Source organism: Xyrauchen texanus, chromosome 6, assembly GCF_025860055.1.
Source record: "Xyrauchen texanus isolate HMW12.3.18 chromosome 6, RBS_HiC_50CHRs, whole genome shotgun sequence".
In the NCBI taxonomy this organism is placed as follows: Eukaryota; Metazoa; Chordata; class Actinopteri; order Cypriniformes; family Catostomidae; genus Xyrauchen; species Xyrauchen texanus.
Genome location: NC_068281.1, coordinates 51,244,366 through 51,266,272, shown reverse-complemented (window position 1 = coordinate 51,266,272; position 21,907 = coordinate 51,244,366). Strand labels below are relative to the sequence as shown.

Sequence of the window (21,907 nt, the reverse complement as noted above, 5' to 3'; positions counted from 1 at the left end):
GGTTGCTTTATGGATACAGTGTTTTTTGTAAATGTCTTTGATGGAGGGAAGAGAGACCCCAATGATCTTCTCAGCTGTCCTCACTATCCTCTGCAGGGCTTTGCGGTCCGAAGCGGTGCAAGTCCCAAACCAGGCAGTGATGCAGCTGCTCAGGATGCTCTCAATAGTCCCTCTATAGAATGTAGTGAGGATGGGGGTTGGGAGATGTGCTTTCCTCAGCCTTCGAAGAAAGTAGAGATGCTGCTGGGCTTTCTTGGTGATAGAGCTGGTGTTGAGGGACCAGGTGAGGTTCTCCGCCAGGTGAACACCAAGGAATTTGGTGCTCTTGACGATCTCCACAGAGGAGCCGTCGATGTTCAGCGGAGTGTGTTCACCTTGTGCTCTCCTAAAGTCAACAACCATCTCTTTTGTTTTGTCGACATTCAGGGACAGGTTGTTGGCTCTACACCAGTTCGTCAGCCGCTGCACCTCCTCTCTGTATGCTGACTCGTCGTTCTTGCTGATGAGACCCACCACGGTCGTGTCATCGGCGAACTTGATGATATGATTCGAGCTGTGCATTGCTGCACAGTCGTGAGTCAGCAGAGTGAACAGCAGTGGACTGAGCACACAGCCCTGGGGGGCCCCAGTGCTCAGTGTGGTGGTGGAGATGCTGTTCCCGATCCGGACTGACTGAGGTCTCCCAGTCAGGAAGTCCAGGATCCAGTTGCAGAGGGAGGTGTCCAGGCCCAGCAGGTTCAGCTTTCCAATCAGGTGCTGGGGAATGATTGTGTTGAATGCTGAGCTGAAATCTATGAACAGCATTCGAGCGTATGAGTCCTTATTGTCTAGGTGGGTGAGGGCCAGATGGAGGGTTGTGGTGATGGCATCGTCCGTTGAGCGGTTTGAACGATACGCAAACTGCAGTGGGTCTAGTGAGGGGGGCAGCTGGGTCTTAATCTGCCTCATGACGAGTCTCTCGAAGCACTTCATGATGATGGGTGTAAGTGCGACTGGACGGTAGTCGTTGAGGCAGGACACTGAAGACTTCTTTGGCATGGGGATGATGGTGGTGGCCTTGAAGCACGTTGGAACAACGGCGCTGCTCAGAGAGATGTTGAAGATGTCGGTAAGAACATCTGCTAGCTGGTCTGCACATCCTCTGAGCACTCTGCCTGGAATGTTGTCTGGTCCAGCAGCCTTCCGTGGGTTGACAGAAGAAAGTGTTTCACAGTGGTGAACACTCGACTGTTCCAACTTTTTTGGAGCATGTTCAAATAATCTTATTTTAAATTACTGTACATTAAAATATATATATATATATATATATATATATATATATATATATATATATATATATATATATATATATTACATTCACAAGGTAAAAAATTAAATAATGTTTAGTTGTAGTGCTTTCAATTTAGCAAAGGGTGAAAATAATTTACAAATCTCTCCTTTTTGTTTTTATTAGCATTTTTCATACTGTTCCAGCTTTTTCGGAATTGGAGTTCCTGCAATAGCATACATGTAAGCATGTCAAAAGACTTATCACGTGTACGTATTATGTGTTGTACCTGTGATGTTTGGGCTCCAGAGGGCATTAGAGTGACTTGTGTGTGCCACTGCTGGTGTGTCACTTCATCTTGGGCTTTAATGAGCAGAGGCGAGGTCCAGGAGCGAGACAGGTGCAGCGGTCGAAGTGCGTAAACGACTCCATCAAGTGATATCCTGAAGTCGTCAGGCTGACTGCATTCAAACTGTACATGAACACCTTGGCCACAGTCCATAAACTTCACTACAACACAAACAAACATATACAGTATAATCAGTTCTTTAGAGAAGGGCTTTTAAAACTTTTTGACAACAAAGATCCCCAAGTAATGATGAGGGATATGTGAATAATGACTGGAATGCCCCTTGAAGTCTGCCATCCAACTTGTGAAGTCAGGGTAGATCGATCAACCCCCAACCCCTGCGAGAAGAATTTGATGTAATTTCCAAGACACCAGTGATCAGCAAGCATAATGCAGAGCTGGGCTTCATTGCATGAAATGAATGAACTTGCAATATACAATGAATGTTAGGAAGAATGCTTTGCGTCTCAATCAATGCCTACATTTTCACTTGTTTTGCTCTTTAAATAGCTATTATATTTGACATGTGTACAGTACATGTGACGTGATTGAGGGGAAAGCATTTAGGTTGGAAGTCAGAAATTTAAACTCGAGAATTCCCACCTACGACTTGGTAGAATGGGATTATCTTTTTAAGATTTTGGAAACATACGGGTCCGGGAATACTTTTATTGGCTGGATTAAGTTTTCTTCTAAAAAAATCTTCATTTGTGTTCTGCAGAAGAAAGTCATACACATCTGGGATGGAATGAGGGTGAACAAATGATGAGAGAATTATTAGTATTCTATTCCTTTAAAGGAATGTTCCAGGTTCAATTCAAGTTTAGCTCAATCGACAGTATTTGTGACCTAATGTTGATTACCACAAAATGTACTTCAATTTGTCCTTCCTTTTCCTTAAAAAAAGGCAAGAATCGAGGTTCCAGTGAGGCACTTACAATGGAAGTCAAAGAGGTCAATCCAAAAACGTTAAAATACTCACTGTTTCAAAAGCATAGTCACATAATGGATATGTGTGTATACATTATTTTTTTTTTAGTGTGATACAATTACTAACCGCATCTGTGTAAAGTTATTGCCAATTTTACATTTTCATTACCATGCCAATCAGGGCCGTTTCAGACCATTCTGACGCCCTAGGCGAGATCTTTACTGGCGCCCCCATCGGGGGGAGGGGTTGGGGTGGGGTATGGCAGAGCCTTGTCTTTGGCACCCTCCCAGCAGGTGGCACCCTAGTCGACCGCCTAGTTTACCTATGTCTAGAAACAGTCCTGAGGACAATGTAATGTCAACAAACCCTAAAAAGTAAAAATGGCTATTTAAACAACTTTACAGCTCAAATAATTCACAAGTTTTAACCGAATAATGAATGCAAGTGCTTTCATTAAATTATAAGCTTTACATTCCCCATGTTTTATGGATATAAAACAACTTGAGTTATTATTTTAGAATATTCCTCATCTTTATTGAAAACAAGCTGTATGATCAAGCAGTCCTATACTTCAACGTTCAATTCAAAAGTAGTGTTTGTCCTTCCAAATACTGATGATGGCAATAATTGTTGTCTTAAATAAGTAATCACTAAATTGTATTTCTCATAAAACATTTGTGTTTGTAATACTTTCAACATACAACACTGAATGTCTATTGCAACATGAATACGTGATATAATTCAACATTATCTGGTATGTGTGACGACTAACACTGGTGTTTGTGTAATGTGTTAGGAATGCTCACAGAAGAGCTGATACAGCAGTGACAGCACACAGTCAGCAAAGACACGCCACTATAATGCCCCACATTACACACATCATCACACCCATTCAACACACACTTCCCATCACTCATGCTCCAGAGACAGATCACTACTAACATGGATAGCCACCAATCAAAGTTAGTTTTGACTTTAGGGGCGGGCTTATCTGAATGAAATCACAGCACGATGATAAAGCAACATGGAACAAAACTAAAGTTCTGCTCGTGAATATCTAGTTTACTTGCTACTAAGTGCCTCTAACAAAACTCTGATTATCTTTCAAAGATTTGATTTGCAAACTAGGATAAATCCAGTTATCATTTCATCCTTAAAGGTGCTCACTGAACAAGATGTTGTAAAAAAATAGTCAGCCAAACAGATTAGAGCTTATCGGATGAAGAAAGTACCTTCCTGTTTTGCCAAACCTAAATCTGGGGGTCACTGGAGGGTCAAATAAAGAGTTTAAGAGTTCTGATGTGGACAACCAGCCAAATTCAGGTTTTGGGCCAACTGGGGAAAATGCTATTTTGTAGCCTAATATACAGTATGCAACAAATAATAAATGTGGTTTTATAAATATTTAAAGGCAATATCACATTTGCTATTGTGCTGGTTTACAGCTGTGATTGGCCATTGACTTAAAGCTGCATGCAATCACAGCTGTACTGATCTTCTGCACAACACTTTAGACACTATATGAATATTTTTAATAGTCTAGTTTTGCGCTCTCAACAAAAATAGTACAAAAGACTCGTGTAATAAACACAGACAAGAAGAGTGAAACTCAGTACTCTGTCACGAATGACTCAAAAGAATCAGACGTTTGATTCAGTGAGTGATTCACTTAAACCGACTCAAATCAATTCATCTGATTTAGTTTGATTTCAAATTATAAATAAAGATTTAAAGCAGGGATTCACCGATCCAATACCTGGAATGTTATCGGCTCCGATATTGGAGCTTTTAGACGGATCGGGAATCAGTCCGACGAGCCGGATCCAAATCTGATTCTGTTTGTCAGTCATGTTCGTTCCTGTCAAGCTCCAAAAATGTGAATCACAAAAGGCTGTGTTTAATAAGTAAATATATAATATGAATGGTTATTGAATGGTGCTGCTCTGTTTACATCCTTCACACGGTGCGCAATATTTGAGCACTACTCACGAACAACATCTCAGATGTAGATGCTCAATAGTTCAGTTCACTTATAATATGCATTTAGAATGGTGCTGGAGGGGCATTTAACAGAATTTAATAAGAAGTGAATTAAACTACTGTGAACTTGCCCACAAACAGACACATACTGGAGGCTTTAGAATGTCAAAATAAAAGCCAGAGGGTTTTACAGTGAAAGGTGCACGATTGAGATATATTACTATTATAATATATTATTATCATTAGTTTACAAATGATAATAATATTTAAGTTGAATGAGTTCCAAAAAATAACAGTGTGAATGAAAAGTGAGCTGATATCTGTCAACTAAATTAACAAAAAAAGAGATCTGAATCCTTTAATGTCCAGATACAAGCTGAAAACATTTTGCATCTTCTTTTCTACTGAAGAATTGAAGACTGGAATTACTGTTAATTTTGCTGCAGTATTATCCAGTATACTAGTTAATAATAAAGTGTTTCTTAATAATCTATACATTTACGTATATTGAAATAATGTGTAGTTACAGGTTTGTTTCTCTTTACATATTAAAGAGTACTCCCAATTATTAACACAATAATGTAAAGATATTCTAAACTGATTATGCAAAGAAACAACACCGGTGTCGGATCGGGATTGGTATCGGCCGATACTGAGATTTCCAATATTGGAATCGGAAGAGAAAAATGGTATTGGTGCATCCCTAATTTAAAGTAAAATAGGATTGCACACAGTGTGATTGCAGCTCAACTTGGACCATCATGCATTTATAAACCAGCTTAAGACCATAACGGTGCATGATGAACGTTCTCCATTCTTTTCTTTTTACATATAAAAAGCACTAGTTACATGACAGTTACAGGCACTTATTTCAAATCATATGAATAGGCACTACATGGGAGAATCAAACATCCACCACTCTTTTGTCATGATGATTCAGATAGATTGCTAATTATTGCTTTGTTCTGTGACGTGTTTTAAGTGTACTGCATCTATAGCCAACATTTGACCAATTTTGCGAGTTGAATTGTAATGATAAATTATTTCATATTGCTGCGCTGCTGAGCATGAACCACTAGAGGGCAGGTCTCTATCTGCAGGGGTTTATGAATATACACACAAATTGTTTGATATACAATGAGTACTTTCTTGATAAACATGATCATTTTTAGATATTGTCTAGATAGACTTGGTTTAGCCAATCTATCTGGAATTTTGTGTTCAGCCATATGCTTGAGGAAAGACTCTGAGCACTTTCCGTGTCCAACTTCAACTAGTTTGATAGAAAGGCTTTGCAATGACAAAAATCGGCGGCAAGAAATTCCTGTTCAATAGAAAACCAGGGAGGGGCTCTCGCAGGTGGAATCAACCAATGAGCCAAATGTCTGAGACTGAATGCATAATAATAAAACAACACCTTGGGGAGGCCTAGTCCACCTTTATCAATCGGCCTAAGTAACTTACTGAAATGTAATCTGGGATGTTTACCATTCCAAATGAAGGACTTCGCTATGCTATCAAATTGCTTAAAATAAGAGTGGGGGACATCTATGGGGAGAGAGTGTTGCAGGTATCTGAATTCTGGAATACAATAAATTTTAAAAACTTGAACCTTCCCAATCATCGATCAATGTAATGAAGCCCGCCAGTCCAAATCACTCAAACCTTTTTATTAAAGGGTCAAAAAATTAACACCAAATCATACACATTTGCTGGGAATAAAATGCCCAAATACCTAATCCCCTGTTTAGGCTACTGGAAGGCACCCGGCTGGAAGCCCGATACTGGGCAGTACGCTGTCAGAGCCAAAGCTTCAGATTTGGAAAAGGAATGAATAATTCTGTGGAGGCAAGGCATAGATCTAGTAGGGTTGGAGAGGAATAATAAAAAAGAATCTGCATAAAGCAAAAGCTTATGTGCCACACCTCCCACCACCACCCCTGGAAAATCATCTTCCCTTCTTATCGCAGCTGCTAATGATTCCAGGGCAAGACAGAACAATAATGGGGAAAGAGGGCAACCCTGACGTGTGCCCCTATCCAGAGTAAAATCATCTGAAATTAATCCATTTGTTTGTAACGCCGCTACCGGGTATCTATAGAGTAAGTTAATCCAACCAAAATATTTATTCCCGAACCCATACATTTCTAAAATCTTAAAAAGATAATCCCATTCTACCATAACAAACGCATTTTCGACGCCAAGTGAGATGGCAGCGACAGGAGACGGATCATTCGCTACTAACCACATGATATTGATGAAACGTCTAATGTTATCAGAAGAACTGTGGCCCCAAATAGACCCCACCTGATCTATATGTATAAGAGGTGTTATAAAATGTTTGTGAGTTTTTGTAAAATTTCTAGATGGATCAGAGATATTGGACAGTAGCTCTTACACTCGCTTGGATCTTTGTCCTTTTTAAGTGTGGTAAAAAAAACATTCTCTCTGTTTTATATATCTAGCCAGAAGTTTTCCTGCATTGTCCCCCGATTCAAAATATGACCGTCTTGCCCTAAATAGACAAAACTCCACCTTCCCAGACATAATAGTGTTATATCTGTATTTCAATTGGGTCAGTCCTCTGAGGCCATCAGATGACATTTGGCGCTTCAGCTCTGCCTCTGCACTTTTAATATTCCCTTCCAACTCCATGAGTTCTTGTGCTTTGGATTGTTTGATGAATGAGGCAGACTGTATGATCCGACCCTAAGAACCGCCTTAAGTGCCTCCCAAGTCACGCCCACAGAGAATAATGAGGACCAGTTGGTCCCCATGTAGACATTGATTTCAGCCTTTAACATTTGTTGGAAATCAGGATTTTGCAAACGGGATATATTAAGGTGCCAACTATAGGATTTCCTTTTCTCCATATCTGGCAAAACCTCTAAACTCACCAGGGTGTCTGAGACTAAGATGTTTCCAATTGAGCAATCAACAACAGATGAAATGAGGGACTTTCTATATACAGTATATATATAAATCTATTCTAGAGTAAATCTTATGGACTGATGAAAAAAATGTATAGTCCCTACCAGATTGGTTCAAAAGTCCCCAAATATCTGTACGACCAAGATTTTTACACATTCTGTGAAGCGTCAATGTTGATTCAGGGGGCTTACACACTTTAGCTTCGCTACTATTATATCATGAGGGTTGCCAGTGGCATGCAACATCCCTTCAAGGTCTATAAAAAAGCCCTGATCATCAACGTTAGCTGCGTAAATATCAGCCAAAATCAGACTTGCCCCTGAATTTCTGCTCAAACAATAATGACTCTTCTTAATTTATCTTTACTCTGTTTGAGACATTTGAATTGTAGATGTTTACTTATCAATGTAATAACTCCCCTGCTCTTGCTTGAGCCAGCACTAAAGAAAATATGTCCACCCCATATCTTTCCAAATTTTTCAGCTTCCTGCGGGGAAAGATGCATTTTTTGAAGAAACACTATCATATTTCTTATGCTTAAGAAGAGAAATAACCTTCCTTCTTTTTATGGGGTGCCCCAGCCCATTCACATTCCACGTGGAGAGATACAATCCACTCATATTAACATTTGACGTATTAGAAAAAATTGATTGTGTGTCAAAAATAAAATTATAAAGACCACATTCCAACAGTAGTTCAACAGTCAAAACCCAAAGTTTCTCCCCAAACCAAACAAACAGAAAAAAGAAAAGAGTGCGCATTAACTGGCATCCAGCCAACTGGGTGAGACAGAGATACACAACAACAAATAATATATAAAACTAACTCCAGCCAATTGACGGAATAAACAACAAAAACGTGTAGATTCATCCACATAACTGTCCCGAAGGTGTATTATTCCACAAAACAAACTCCAGCCACTAGGTGGAACCAGCATTAAAAAAAAATGCTCAGGGAGACCCTGCCCTCTCCATCTGCTCCAACACAACAGTCTCTAGTGTGTTTGTGTGAGTGCTCGTGTATGGAGGGTGGGGTTCTGGAAAGAGAGGTGGGGCTAGTCTGGTGGAAGTTTCAGAATGATTAAAATCACTTACAGCACCTTCAAATGTTAAGCAAAGAGAGAGTACACAATTTGATTAGATGTCAAAGAACCCATCAGCTGACACGATGTGAGCCGATTGGCTTGATATATCACATGTGAGCAAGCTGATTGGCTAACAGATAACATGTTCAAAGAACCTTTTACCTTCATCTTCTTGAACTTAGTCATTATGTGATACAACAGAGATCCTGCAGTACTTCATTTGATGGTTACTTTAATTCTATTTATTATTATTCAAAAACCTTATACTGTATGTCCACTACATGTAAACACAGTTTAGTTCACCAGCATTTTAAAGCCCCTAATGAAAATTTTTGCAGCAAATCATGCCTAGATGTCTTTAAGCACTCAGTGAGCAAACCAAAGGTGACTGTGGCAAGGTGGGGACTCCATAAAATGTAGTTAGTGGAGAGAAAAACCTTGAGAGGAACCAGACTCAGCTGGGGGTGTCCATCATCCTCAAGCTTAACAATGAATGTACATATGCCAATGTAATTTAGCTATATTGTTTATAGTGTATGTAGAATGTGTAATACAGGTCTTGTGTTCAATTGAAATGTCAAAGGTGCAATATGTAAAAAAAATTATTTGCAAATGTGTGAACAGCTTGTAACGCAACTTAAATAAATGAGCCCTTCCTGGACTTTATAGGTTCCCTATTAAAGCCTGTAGACTGATGCGAAGGGAGCGTGTCGCATTTGCCTTGAAAATCCAAAGGATGTGACGTTTATGCGTGCTCCCGAGAGCCTCAGTGATTCTCTTCCGCTATTCAACAGCGACAACAAACTGCAACACTAGGTAACGATATCTTAGAGATGAAATCCAGCAAACGTCCGGCTCCCAGCACAACACTGACTCCAACACAAACTCTGAGTAAGACAAAAAAAATATAGATATATACTGAATCCCGTCTGGCTAAGCGGGAACATGATCAAGCAAAAACAAAAGTGAACGTCGGCAGGGCATTTGATTGCTGGAGAGAATCAAAGATGACGCTGAATAAGAATTCTTCTTATTGGACAGCTAAACTTACATAACTGCAAAGCATGTGAAATATAAGTGCCATAAGGACTGATCTGTGTCATTTTAGCTAACTTGATCTTCCCTGCTAACGCTAACATATTGCAAGCTACCTTGCTTTGTAACTTTCAAATAATTTTAATGATCTTCTCTTTATGTTAAAAGTCAGGTTAATGTCAATGATAATCTGTAATTATTCAGCAAGGTGATCTACAATAACACATGAAATGAATGCTAGACAATGTTCAAGATAATGCAAAAAGCTCCATTCATTAGTGTAACATAACTTAGTTATACAGAAAATATATACATTTTATTATTATAAAATAATAGCGCATCGATATATCAAAATGAATCACATCAATACTGAATTGTGTCAACATATTTATGATGTACATTCTATTTTATTAACAGCTGCTGTCAACATCCACCACATTTAGCTAACAGCTATTGATAAAGCGGGCTAGCGAGCTAACGGCGACATAGACTATTGTATAAATGCAGTCAATGTATCATGCAAAGAAAAGTGATTTTGTACTTCAAACTACAGTCTGGCATAGCCAGACCGATATCCACACTTTGTTCCAGCACTGGAGACTCAAATATAATATACAGTCTCAAAGTTTGAAGTAAAACAATCATAACTGTGTCATTTTAATTATGCTACCTCATCTGTCAGCATGATGTCGGAGAATCACGTTCAGTCTCTTTGTTTTGGTGGACGCTCGTGTCACTATGGAGTGTGCGTGCGATCACGAGCAACAGGCAGCTGTCTGCAGTTCACTTAACGGCCACAGGTGTCACAAATAACAAGCGTGTCTGAATCTTACATACTGCACCTTTAAATGTGTCCAGTGAAATTATTAGTTGTTGTTTTTTCTGGCTTATGTGGAAACATAACTGAAGGACAGGGTGAGGACATGCAGGTAGCCCATTTCAAATGAGCTGGGAAGGATGTTTCATATAATGCACAGTGTACACATTTAAAAGTATGCTTTGAAATTTTCTATGAATCTGTACATTAATTTGAACTGTTACTATGCACTGTGTAATGTATTGTAATGAAAAATCTTTTGATTGTAAATGATTGGGGTCTCACAGTCCTGAAGTTAATATAATAGCATAAGGAGAAATTGCACTTAAATGTTTCCCCCAATGTTTAGGGAAAGATAACTGTTGTACAAGCACAAACACATATAGATGGATGGATGTGCTTTTAGTTCAATGCAATTACTTATTTAAAACATAAAAGAATAGTTAATTCAATGACTGTGTTCACCTATACTGAGTTTCTTCTGTTCAGGCCTCTTTAAATCTAACCCTGTCTAAAGTTCTTTGCTCAGTCCTGATGTTCTCTCAGGTGTTGAACACTGCTAGTGTGAGCTGTCTGCTTAAAACTCTGAAGCTTTTTTCTCCTTTATTCACTTCCTTGGATTTGTATTTCTGAGCTCTGTCTACTCTCTCTGAGGTTTTGTTTTTGCCCTTATGTTTTTTGACTGAACACGGATGATCTATTTGGACCTCTTACAGACAGTCTTTCTGTTTCTTATCTTTTTGAATTGTCAGATTTTTGACAACTCTAACTGTAAAGATACTGTGGAACAATGTGTATAGGGAAAAGCAGAATTTATGCATAATATTCTTGGACATAAACTGACATCTATCGCCGAGGATGCAGTATCATTCAAATGGAATAGTTTCCCCTTGCCATGATGACTATAATTTAGAAATTTGGACAAACCTTTTAAAGGTCCCAATAAGGAGATGTCCTGGAAAAAGGATGTATTGTCACCCCATAACCAACAGTGAAATTACCCAATGAAAACAACTAACCCTAACTTTAGAAATGTTTTTATAATTGTTTTTTAAACATCAGTAGGAAAAAGATAGAATTATGAAAGCTAAAATAAATGTGTTATGACAGACTGCAAAAAAACGTGTTTGTGTCTGATTCTCCGACCCGCTGATGCGAACAACTGTTTCAAATATCGGTCATTTGCTGCAAAGTCTTGCCAATTTGAGTCACCTCTTGACTCTCTTATCATCATTTAGAGAAGCCAGGCTTCCAATCGGGAAAGCTAAATGTCCTTTAAACAGTCAAATCCTTTGCATCATTTTTTATGCAAGTAGCACTCATTAAACTCACATTGGCTCCCAGAGAAACATGGTGTCTGGGCAGGAACCAATAAACATGGATCTTTACCTTCCTAAAATCTGGTACAGACATCTGCCATAGACTTCCATTTAAAAACAGCTTCATTAGCACTTAATGGGCCAGGCCGTGCACCCACAGACTTCTATGGACATGTTAATGTAAAGAAACATGTATGATGGACTTTTGGGTCCTTTTTGAACCTTTAAAGTGAGGCTCTATCCACTGCCATTGCAAAATGATCAAACAGGAAGTCGCCATGTTGTTTCAGAGTGTTTCGGTACCCTAGGATCAGCCACATTATGCCGACTCACCAACAAGCAGCATCTCCTATCAGAAAGGTTTGCATCACTCCAGCTTGTTTACCAGTGTGTAGACCAGGGTTTGGATCCTGCATTGATACAAGGAATTAACAATCAGTGATGAGCGCAATTCCGAGGTTGCATATTTCTCTCTAACATTACATTTTTATTCCAATGATGGTTAGGTTTAGGTTTGTTTTGTAAGGTTAAGTTTATAAAATATGCATTCCGCTTCAAGAGCAATATGCAGGTTGGACACCCCTATATAGCATAGTGTATGTTGATGATAAAACAACTAGATTTTCTGAACTGGAGTAATATATATTTAGCCATTAACGATATTTTGAGATAAATTGTGATAAAATAACTTCCGTGTCTATAAAGCACTAACCGGAAGTGACGATGGCCGAGGGAGTCTGGTCAAGCTCAAGCTCAGGTTACAATGGATGCGAATGAAGAAACCGAGTTCTCCGGTGTGGACGAACATGCCTATGATGGCCCACAGGCATATAATTATGAGCCTCCTAGGCAAGATAGAAGCCAGGGGGAGATCAGGGGGAGGAACAATGGGCAGAGGAGAGAAGTAGAGTTGTAGTGTCAAGAAAACCATTGGCGAATAGGGCAAGTGACTTGGTGAGTTAATGTAAGTTAGCACCGTGGCTAACGCTGGTTCATCTACTGTAGGGCTAGTACCTTGGTGTTATGCAATACATTTCTACATATTGAGTAATACATTTGGACCTTGCAATTTACTGGAGAGTATAACGTTAGCCTACGGGGATACAAAATCAGACGGGAGGGCGGCGGGAGAAACGGGAGAGTTGGGCTAGCTTCCTGCCAATAGCTATAGCATTGTGCAAACTACTAAATTCATTTCAGAAGGCAGACAATTACATTACGACAACCTGTCCTAAAGCTCAGTCTCTCTCCCTCTTTCTGTATTATTATACTAAATAAATATTAAATATTTAATATTATAAAAAATATATTGTATAAATATATTATACTATTATTATTACGAAATTACACAAATTAAGAGTTAAAATAATTAAAAGTAAGACTTACTCTGCTGGTTCTCTGGTATACACCATGCTAGGCATATCCTAGAGAAAATATGGCATAGAGTAAGATAACAAAGCTTCAGTGTGCTAAAGTGTTTGTAAAGTGCTCACATACTAGTGAAGGTATGTGATAGTGTTTGCTTTGGCCAGAAGTGAGTCAGTACCTCCCTCCCCTGTCAAGATCCATCTGTGATATCACAGTGAACAGATAAAACTCAGTGATATATAACACATGCTCACTTATCTAGCATTTCATGCAGCTCAGATGATGAGCGAGTCCAACACATTGGAGTAACAAGGTGATATGTCTCTTATTGGAACTCTTGCAGATGCTGTAATTGTGTAAATAACCATGTGTAAAGGCAAATCATAATGTAGAGTTGCAATGCAATTAGCAAAGACAACCCCCCCTGAAGGAAAATGCTCCATATCAAGAAGAGTTTTTGAGAGGTGCATAACAATATGAATCTTTAGACATGTTGTGCTCTTTAGTTCTTCTTTAGTTCTCATTTTCCAGTTGAGTGTAGTAGTGACTTCATGAAATTCTTTGAAATATACAACATAAATCAAATTGGAAGCAGTGAAAAAAAGGGTGCTTTTGTTCTGCAGATGACACTTTATAGGCCGGCAAATCACCTCTTTCCCATGGCATCGGCTGGGCAACAGCGCAGGCTTTCTGCCCCTGGATGAGGCAGGCTAAAGAAGTTAGTCCAACAATTACGACTTGGGTCGATCAATATAGGGACAATGACTGGGTGAAGCAGAGAACTATCTGATGCCCTAAAACAAATCAAATAGTATGATGAAGTTTGGGTTGTCGATGTGTAAAAGGAAAGTGGGTAGAGTGTAGTGCACATTATGCTTTTGCTAGCTAGCAAACTTTCACAACTGATGTCTAAAGTTACTGAGGTAACCCTTGCCATTAATTAGTGTAAAGAGAAGTATTAATGAGATGCTTTAGTAGAACTCTCTACTTTTGTTTGTGTCTACGCCAGTGGCCATATCACCCTGTAGCTGGAAACGCCGCAGGTGCTGAACCACGTCACGAGGTATGGGCAAGCTGTTGCGTGGCTCACAGTGAGCACTCAGCCACGTTGTGACCTTCCAGCGAGTTAGGTAAGGCATATCCCTAGTCCCGTTAAGGGGGGAGGAGGCCTTTCCTGATTTGCTGTTAAGCAATTTCCCGCCGAGCACTGTGTAGAATAGTGCTGGGGAGTGCTCTTCCCTCTCCAGGAGGGAGGACACTATGGAGACCACATCCTACCGGAGGGAGGTTCACATGTGGAGAATACCTCACATGGACTTACCAACGTGGAAGTTCACAAATGGTATGATACCACAGGAGGACCCTATCTACAGAGAGGGTATGCAGCACCGAGGCTGAGGCAGAGAAAGCTCTGGCGAGGGGAAACACAGGGTTCACCTACAGGGAAAACTAATCATAAGAGATTGCCAAGAGAATCATTGCCTATGGAGCACTGAGCCAGAGTATACTGGCTCACCTGAAAAGGGGCATACCACGAGTACCATATGACCTTTCAGCCTTGTGCCGTAACTCCTCCGCCAAGTTTGTCACCGAACAGTGCTTAAGAATTAAAGAGGCATTCGAGGTTCACCGGATATGGGGAACTGTTGTGGACAAAAGGCGCATATTATCAAGGGGAAAGCTGCAATGCAAGCGGTACACCCAACTAGCCGCATAACACATGAGTCGAAACCAGCTCTATACGCAAGTTGTAAAAACTCACAAAGGTATTGGGTGTAGCCCAACCCGCAGCTCTGCATATGTCTACTAGAGCGGCCTCAAGGCCAGTGCTGAAGCTGTCACATATACATAAACCCGAGAGGGAGAACCGCTGCCGAGGATGCCATATGCCCCAGGAGCCTCTGAAATTGTTTCACTGGCACTACTACTTTTTGCCTGAAGGTCTACAGGCAGGTCAGCGCTGACTGAGCATGTTCGGTCGTAAGACGTGCCTTGAGTGAGACCGAGACCAACTCCAGACTCGGCGATGGAATACTCACCACGAGATGGCCAGACCGGTCAAAAGTAGTCGTCTCATCCCTGAGCTGCCCATATCAGGACTGCCTCGAAGCCCATCTGGGATTCTTGGGGGCTGACTGATGGGCAGGTGGAGCTGACTTCCCACAAGAGGATCTCTTTCTCTGAAGCCGGCATACGGGCTCCGATGGAACAGGAGCCGGGCCGGCACCGCAGGAGAGCGGCTCTGGCGAGAAGCAGATGGGGTGCAGGACTTTGGAGGCCTGAAGGCTGCCGAGTTGCACTGCGGCAGGATGTGTTTAATCACCTCGGTCTGCTTCCACACCGTTGAGAACTGATGGACAAAATCCTCGAATGTGTCGCCAAAAAGCCCCCCTTGGGAGATGGGCGCACTGAGAAAGCGGACTTTCTCAGCGTCGTGCATATCCGCAAGGTTGAGCCACAGGTGCCACTCTTCGACCACAAGAGTGGATATCGTCCGGCCCAGGGCACAAGTCATGACCTTTGTCGCACGTAAGGCAAGGTTAGTCGCTGTACGCAGTTCCTGCATCAGCCTGGGGTCGGTCCTACCCACGTACAGATCTTTCAGTGCCTTGGCCTGGGGGATCTGCAGGATGGCCATGGCATGCAGGGCGGAAGCGGCCTGATCCACGGCCTTGTAAGCCTTCATCATTAAAGAGGAAGAGAACTTAAAGGCCTTGGAAGGGAGCCTTGGTTAGTCAAGCCAGGAGGCTGCGCCCTGCGGGCATAAATGTGCCGCTACAACGCGCTCTACCTGGGGAAGCTCAACATATCCCTTAGCCGCTCCGCAGTCAAGGGTAGTCAGAGTGGATGAGCCCACTAAGCGTGTAAGGGCAGAAAAAAGTGCCTTCCATGACTTTGTTAGCTCCTCGTGCTCCAATCATCCAGCTGGGAACAAATCCCAATGTTTGTAGCCACCCGGGCAAGCACGTCTGCTGTCCCATCATCCGCCTCATCCTGTGCTCTACCGCCCATGGGAGGGTGCTCAGAAGATTCATCCGCTTCCGATAGCAGAAGCCCACGCTCTGTTGCTGTGACCGAAAGCTCATACTTGTCTCGAGCCACAAACGACACATTAAACTAAGGTGGGCCACCTGCATCACTCGACAGCTCTTCCAGATAGAACGGGAGATCCGTGGTGGCTGAGCCGGATGAAAAACTCCCATGTTCACATCCAGATCGCCCACGGTGCTTGCCAACCCAGCCGGCTGAGCATCAGCCCAGGACTGACCAAGTTGGGGATCAGCTGCAGTAGCTCCTTGCTTCATGAAGAAGGAAGTGAGCTGCGACCGCAACGTTCAAATTCTTGCAATGAGAACATGACCCTTCCACAAAAGCTGCCTCGGCGTGCTGGCGCCCAAAGCACTCCAGACAGATTTCATGGCTGTCCAGAGGGGAGAGATAACGCCCACATCCAGTGCAAACACGGAAGGACATCTTTAAAAAGACGCCAGCCATTTACGTGAGCTCTTTTAGAAAGAAAAATATAATCTTTTGAATATACTCTTTTAGCATCCGTAGACTCAGCCGCCGTAGCACCCAAGGGAAGCACAACAATCGACCGTGCAAGGGTGACCGCTGATATGCGCCGTAAAATCCAGCAGCATAAGCAAGAGGTGAGAGGACAAACACACACACATTATTTCCGCATTACAGCGGAAATAACTTAAAATAAGTGTAAGACATCATTAAAAACTAAAAAGGGTCTACTTTTATTTGTGTACACTCACAATATCAACAAAACCTTGTGCTTTTGTAAAATAAATAAAATAAAAAGGGTGAGCTATCAGACGTCTCTGTGTTCACGAGCATATTTCAGGAACGCGTCACAAAAATGAACTGAAACTCAGCGAATACTTATCACACAAACATGAAACATGTCTAAAGAAAGCTTAAAATGTCTACCTTTAAATAAAACAATTCAAATTTTAAAAAAATATTCTCCTGCAATGTAATCTGTATGAAACAAAGCGATGTACAGTTTCTCCTGGCTCAACTCATTATCTCTAATGTGCTCACACCCACCAGCAGAGTGCGCCATTCATACGCTAATGTGCTGAGACGATCAAGGGAAATGGTAAACGCCCCCGTCGGTGAGGTTTAATGTAAACACAACACAACTCAAGTTTTCTGTGTGTTTGTAACGATACACATTTGAGGAATCTCCTGGATATTAAGGAAGAGTTAACATTTTCCTCAGAAGAAGAGCGGGACTCCGATGAACATTTGTATTTTGAAGAGAGACTTGATCCAGACGAGGATAAAATTTCGGACGAGTAAGTCAATTAGTTTTCATTAGTTGACATGCTCTTTTATATAAACATGTACATATTTTACTAGTGGGACTGTTTCCAGACTTGCCAGCCAGGATTCAGAGTATTGACATCTGAAATATGTCCTAATAAGCAAGTTTTAGTTACATTTAAATGCTGTTTTAGCTAAAGCAGGTATTTAAATTGTATGCTGTATGATATAAATATGATATGTAATATGATATAAAAATAATATGAATGTTTAGATTATATTTTAACTAGTGTTTATGCTGCCTCATTATCATCAATAAAGCTTGAGCTTGCAAATATGTGTTCAGGTTAAATTAGTAAAATGCACTTTAAATATGCCCATATTAGAAAATCAGCATATTATAATGATTTCTGAAGGATCATGTGACACTGAAGACTGCAGTAATGATGCTGAAAATTCAGCTTTGATCACAAATTGCATTTTACAATATATTCAAATAGAAAACTGTTCTTTTAAATTGTAAAATGAGTTCACACAATGTTTTTACTGTATTTTGGATCAAATAAATGCAGTCTTGGTGAGCAGAAGAGACTTCTTTTAAATGGTATTATAAAATTCTAAAATTAGTCTAAAGTCTAAAATTAAGTAAAGTCTTTATGTAAAGAAAATGTATAGTCAGATTACTTCTTTTAACTTAAAACTTGATTTTGATCATTAAGTCTCCTCCCATTCATTCTCTTTCTGTCACATTCCTCATTGATAGGCCCAGGGGAGGTGTCTTTGTCTCTTCAGGTGTGAATTACATCAATATTCATGATAGTTCACGCCTCCTCACATATGACCTTTCTAACACTAAAAGTGTCTTACAAATGTTAAATTACTATATTGTTTTGTATGAATGAGTGATCAGGATGGTTTTCACATCATTTTGTAGCAAAAACTCTAGGCTACAAGATCCAGTTCTCAAAAGTCTTGTGGACAAATGTTTAGTATGTGTTATATGGCTTTTTTCAATGAATTTAGTTTTTTTTTTTTTTAAACCATGCATAAAATTTTATTTTCTCAAAAATGCAAACATGTACACACATGTTGCTCACATATTATTGTAGCCCAGTTTGTGCTGAATACAGTGTTATCAGACTTTAGCCATTAATATGTTTTTAAGCAACTGAAAAAAGCACAAATGTCAAGGCATGTCAAAACTTCTCCAGGGCCCAAAACATCCTCATACCCCAGAGGATTAACTGCTTAATTGGTGCCGATATTTCCTTTTTTATTTTTTTTCAATATTATTCCTCCACGTCTCTCTATGGTTGGATCTGGAGGACTCTACATTTAACACACTGGAGAATATAAAGGCAATAAAAAGCTTAAATTGGTAAAAACTTCAGAGTGTAGTAACAGAGCCTTGTCTCCATAATTTCAAATGAAGAGTCTTGAAATATGTAAGTGTATTTTGGACTTGTTCATAGTCCTGCTCCAAATCTGAATTTGTTTTGGAAGGGGTGCTTTCTTTCCTCAGCGGAACACAAACCAAGATGTTATGATGGAGATTTGATGTGAATATATCTGTACAATGCAAGTCAATGGGGTCCAACAATTCCAAGCACCAAAAAGGACATAAAGGTATCATAAAGGTACACGCTTCAAAAGACATGGCTTAAACCATTGGAATTATATGGATTACCTTTATGGTTCCTTTATGTCCTTTTTGGTGTTTGAAAGTGTCCACCCCATGGACTTGCATTATATAGATATACTGTATAAACACATCATAGCATCAAACAAATCTTTGTGTGTGTTCCGCAGAAGACAGTCATATGGGGTTGCGAGTGCATAAGGGAGAGTAAATGATGAGAGAATATTCATTTTTGGATTAACAATCCTTTAATATGCTTGAATTAGTTTTCTGGATGGATATAAATTGTGCCTACTTATGATTTTCTTTATATTATGACACTTTTCAGAGAGGTATTGTCTGAACGCTGTAAGCCTGTCACAACTGCCGACATCTTGCAAATGTTTACTGTGGCTGGATAATACGATTCTTGTTTGCTGGTGATTTAAGAGACTGCTGTGTGCAATCTGGCTCAATCCCAGCATTCCTGATGCTGCTGTAAAACCAAATGGATTGTCACTGAGCTGCGCAGTGCAATCGAGAACATCACTGCATCACTTCTGTTCAGTAAAACACCACACACACAGTTAAGACTGTGCAGTCAGTGCTGATTACAAGCTGCTGAGCAAGAACACAGACTCACAGAGCTGTCTTTCTTCCAGGTCACATTTTAATAGCAAGTGTAAAAGCGGCCTCTGACTTTCAACATAATGTTGGGTCCACTTCACAGCTAATTCTAGCCAAGAACTGCACATTTAGACCGTAAGAAAATCTAAATCTGAAATTCACAACACCACAATAATAGACAGCAAAAAACAAAAACTAAGACCTCATCCATAAGGGTTCTTTAACACCAAATGTGTTTTTGCGTCTGTCAGCACAGTTATTGTTTATTGTTTTTAGATGTGCACTAGACGGACGTCTTTGACCATTGCAGTACGTCTCACAGTTTTTTCAGCTTCTTGTGCAGGAGCACTGTGTTTTTTACATGCTGTGTCAAAGAACTTTAACCTTTTAAAACACGTCTAAGATACCTCTGTCCTGTTATATTTATTGCATCGAACTTTAAGTGTAGGAACTTTATTGGTCTTAACAGCCCAATCATCGTCAAAATTCAAATATGAATTTTAAATGAGAAGAATATTTAAATAATTTTAATTTGACAGCCTTATGTTGTACAGTCTGTAATTAAATGTTAATTAATGTTGGATGTTGATTGATTAATGCAGTGTTCCAGCTGTGTTAATATATACTAACAGCACTGGCATGAATTACCTATTCACCATATCATGATCATTAGTTTACATGTCAGGGAACATTTCTTCTAGTGGAAGGAAACAAGATGCAATGACTGGGGCAAACATTTCTTTCTAACAACCGCTTTTGGAAGAAAAAATTAATTTGGGTGTACTATTCCTTAAACTATTTTACAAATGTCAGTTTTTTGTTGTTGTTTGTTTGTTTTAATACAGGAGATTCATCCTTTGTTGAATGAATGCAGATACAATTTAGTATATGACAAAATATGCAGTTAATATTTTGATAGTTGATTTCAGGTCTTCATTGTCTTCCAGCTGCTGTGAAATGTCACACAGGTTCTTAAAAACATTGTGCAATGAGTGAGGAGATTAACAGATCACAAGTCTCACCCGTGTGCCAAAGAAAGCCTGCTGTGCTAAAATCTTCCCCGTGACCCGCTTCATTCTCCTTTCCTTTCCTTTGTCTCTTTCTTCATCACACACAGTTCTATAACCCAGTTTTTAACCTTTCAAATGAACAAAATGTCTGGGGGGGTGAATTAAAAATAACAGGAAGAAGTGATCGCAAGGATAAGCCAGAAAAATGCAGTGAGTTTTCATTTTTCCAATAGCACATCAGCAGCTCAGCGGGAGTCACATTCTTCCCTTAATCTGCTGAATTTGGCTGCATACGGATACTGCTGCTCTTTTACAAATCACAAATTCACTCACACATAAGTCTGATGTATCGGTTTCAATCAATTATCAATATTCACACAAGTATTATCGACATTGTCTTGCATTAGATATAGTATTGCTTGAATGTTTTGATTCATATATAATAAAGCAAGTCACTCATGGACTTGTCCAGTACTGGGTGTTCTTTGGCGTGAACGGTGTATGTATGTATGTATGTGTGTATATATATATATATATATAAAAAAATGGGTTAAAAGTTGTGCGTATTTCACGACGTGCATTAGCCATTGATCTAATACAGCGTTTCTCAACGGGGGCGAAACCGCACCCTAGGGGGCGTTTGGACAGTGTTGGGGGGCGGTGTGAACGAGGCAGCAGAGAGGGGGGCGCTCAGGCACAAATAGGGGGCGTTACTCAACAGGCGGCCTGCGCAAAAATCTTTTCAGCTCTTCTCCTTAGCCTATGTCTTCGTCTTGCTCGGATTACTGCTGCCACTTCACCAGGAGGATATGCCAGGAGAGCCGCTTCCTAAGTTACACATGCTTTTAAGAGGCGGAGAATTTTCAGCGCAAAATAGAGGCGCTTTCACGGCTTTTTCTGTACATAACGCGGAATACATAATTAGGCGCATAATTAGGCGCAGTTTACGCTTCCCCTCCCATCTATTTATGTGACACGCCCACTTTCCCCTTGTCCATCCCATGAATGCATATGCATGACAGGAAAAGCGCATTTTGCCATTTTCAATTGCGACAGGCAATCTGCGCTTTCATCTCGGTGCGTCCCGTTCGTACATACCTCGCCATGGTTTTATGTGCACTTTGCGAAACAAATACGCCTGAAGTGGGCGCAAAAGCGTTAGTACATCTGGCCCTGAGAATTTTAATTGTAATGATCGGGTGCGGATATCTAATCGGAGAAAATCATTGGTGATGGTGAGTTTGTTTTTAACAGCTGATTCGGGTGACGTTAGAGCTGATCCGCGCATCT

General features: G+C 40.3%; 1 protein-coding gene across 1 annotated transcript in view; it reads right to left on the bottom strand.

Moving 5' to 3' along the window:
- The window catches only part of LOC127644835 (cadherin-2-like), a 94,635-nt gene that overhangs the window by 31,762 nt on the left and 40,966 nt on the right, over positions 1–21,907 (bottom strand). Inside the window, exon 3 of the mRNA XM_052128234.1 lies at positions 1,557–1,777. Coding sequence (XP_051984194.1) covers positions 1,557–1,777 — 221 coding nt within the window. The remainder of the gene's footprint in view (positions 1–1,556; positions 1,778–21,907) is intronic.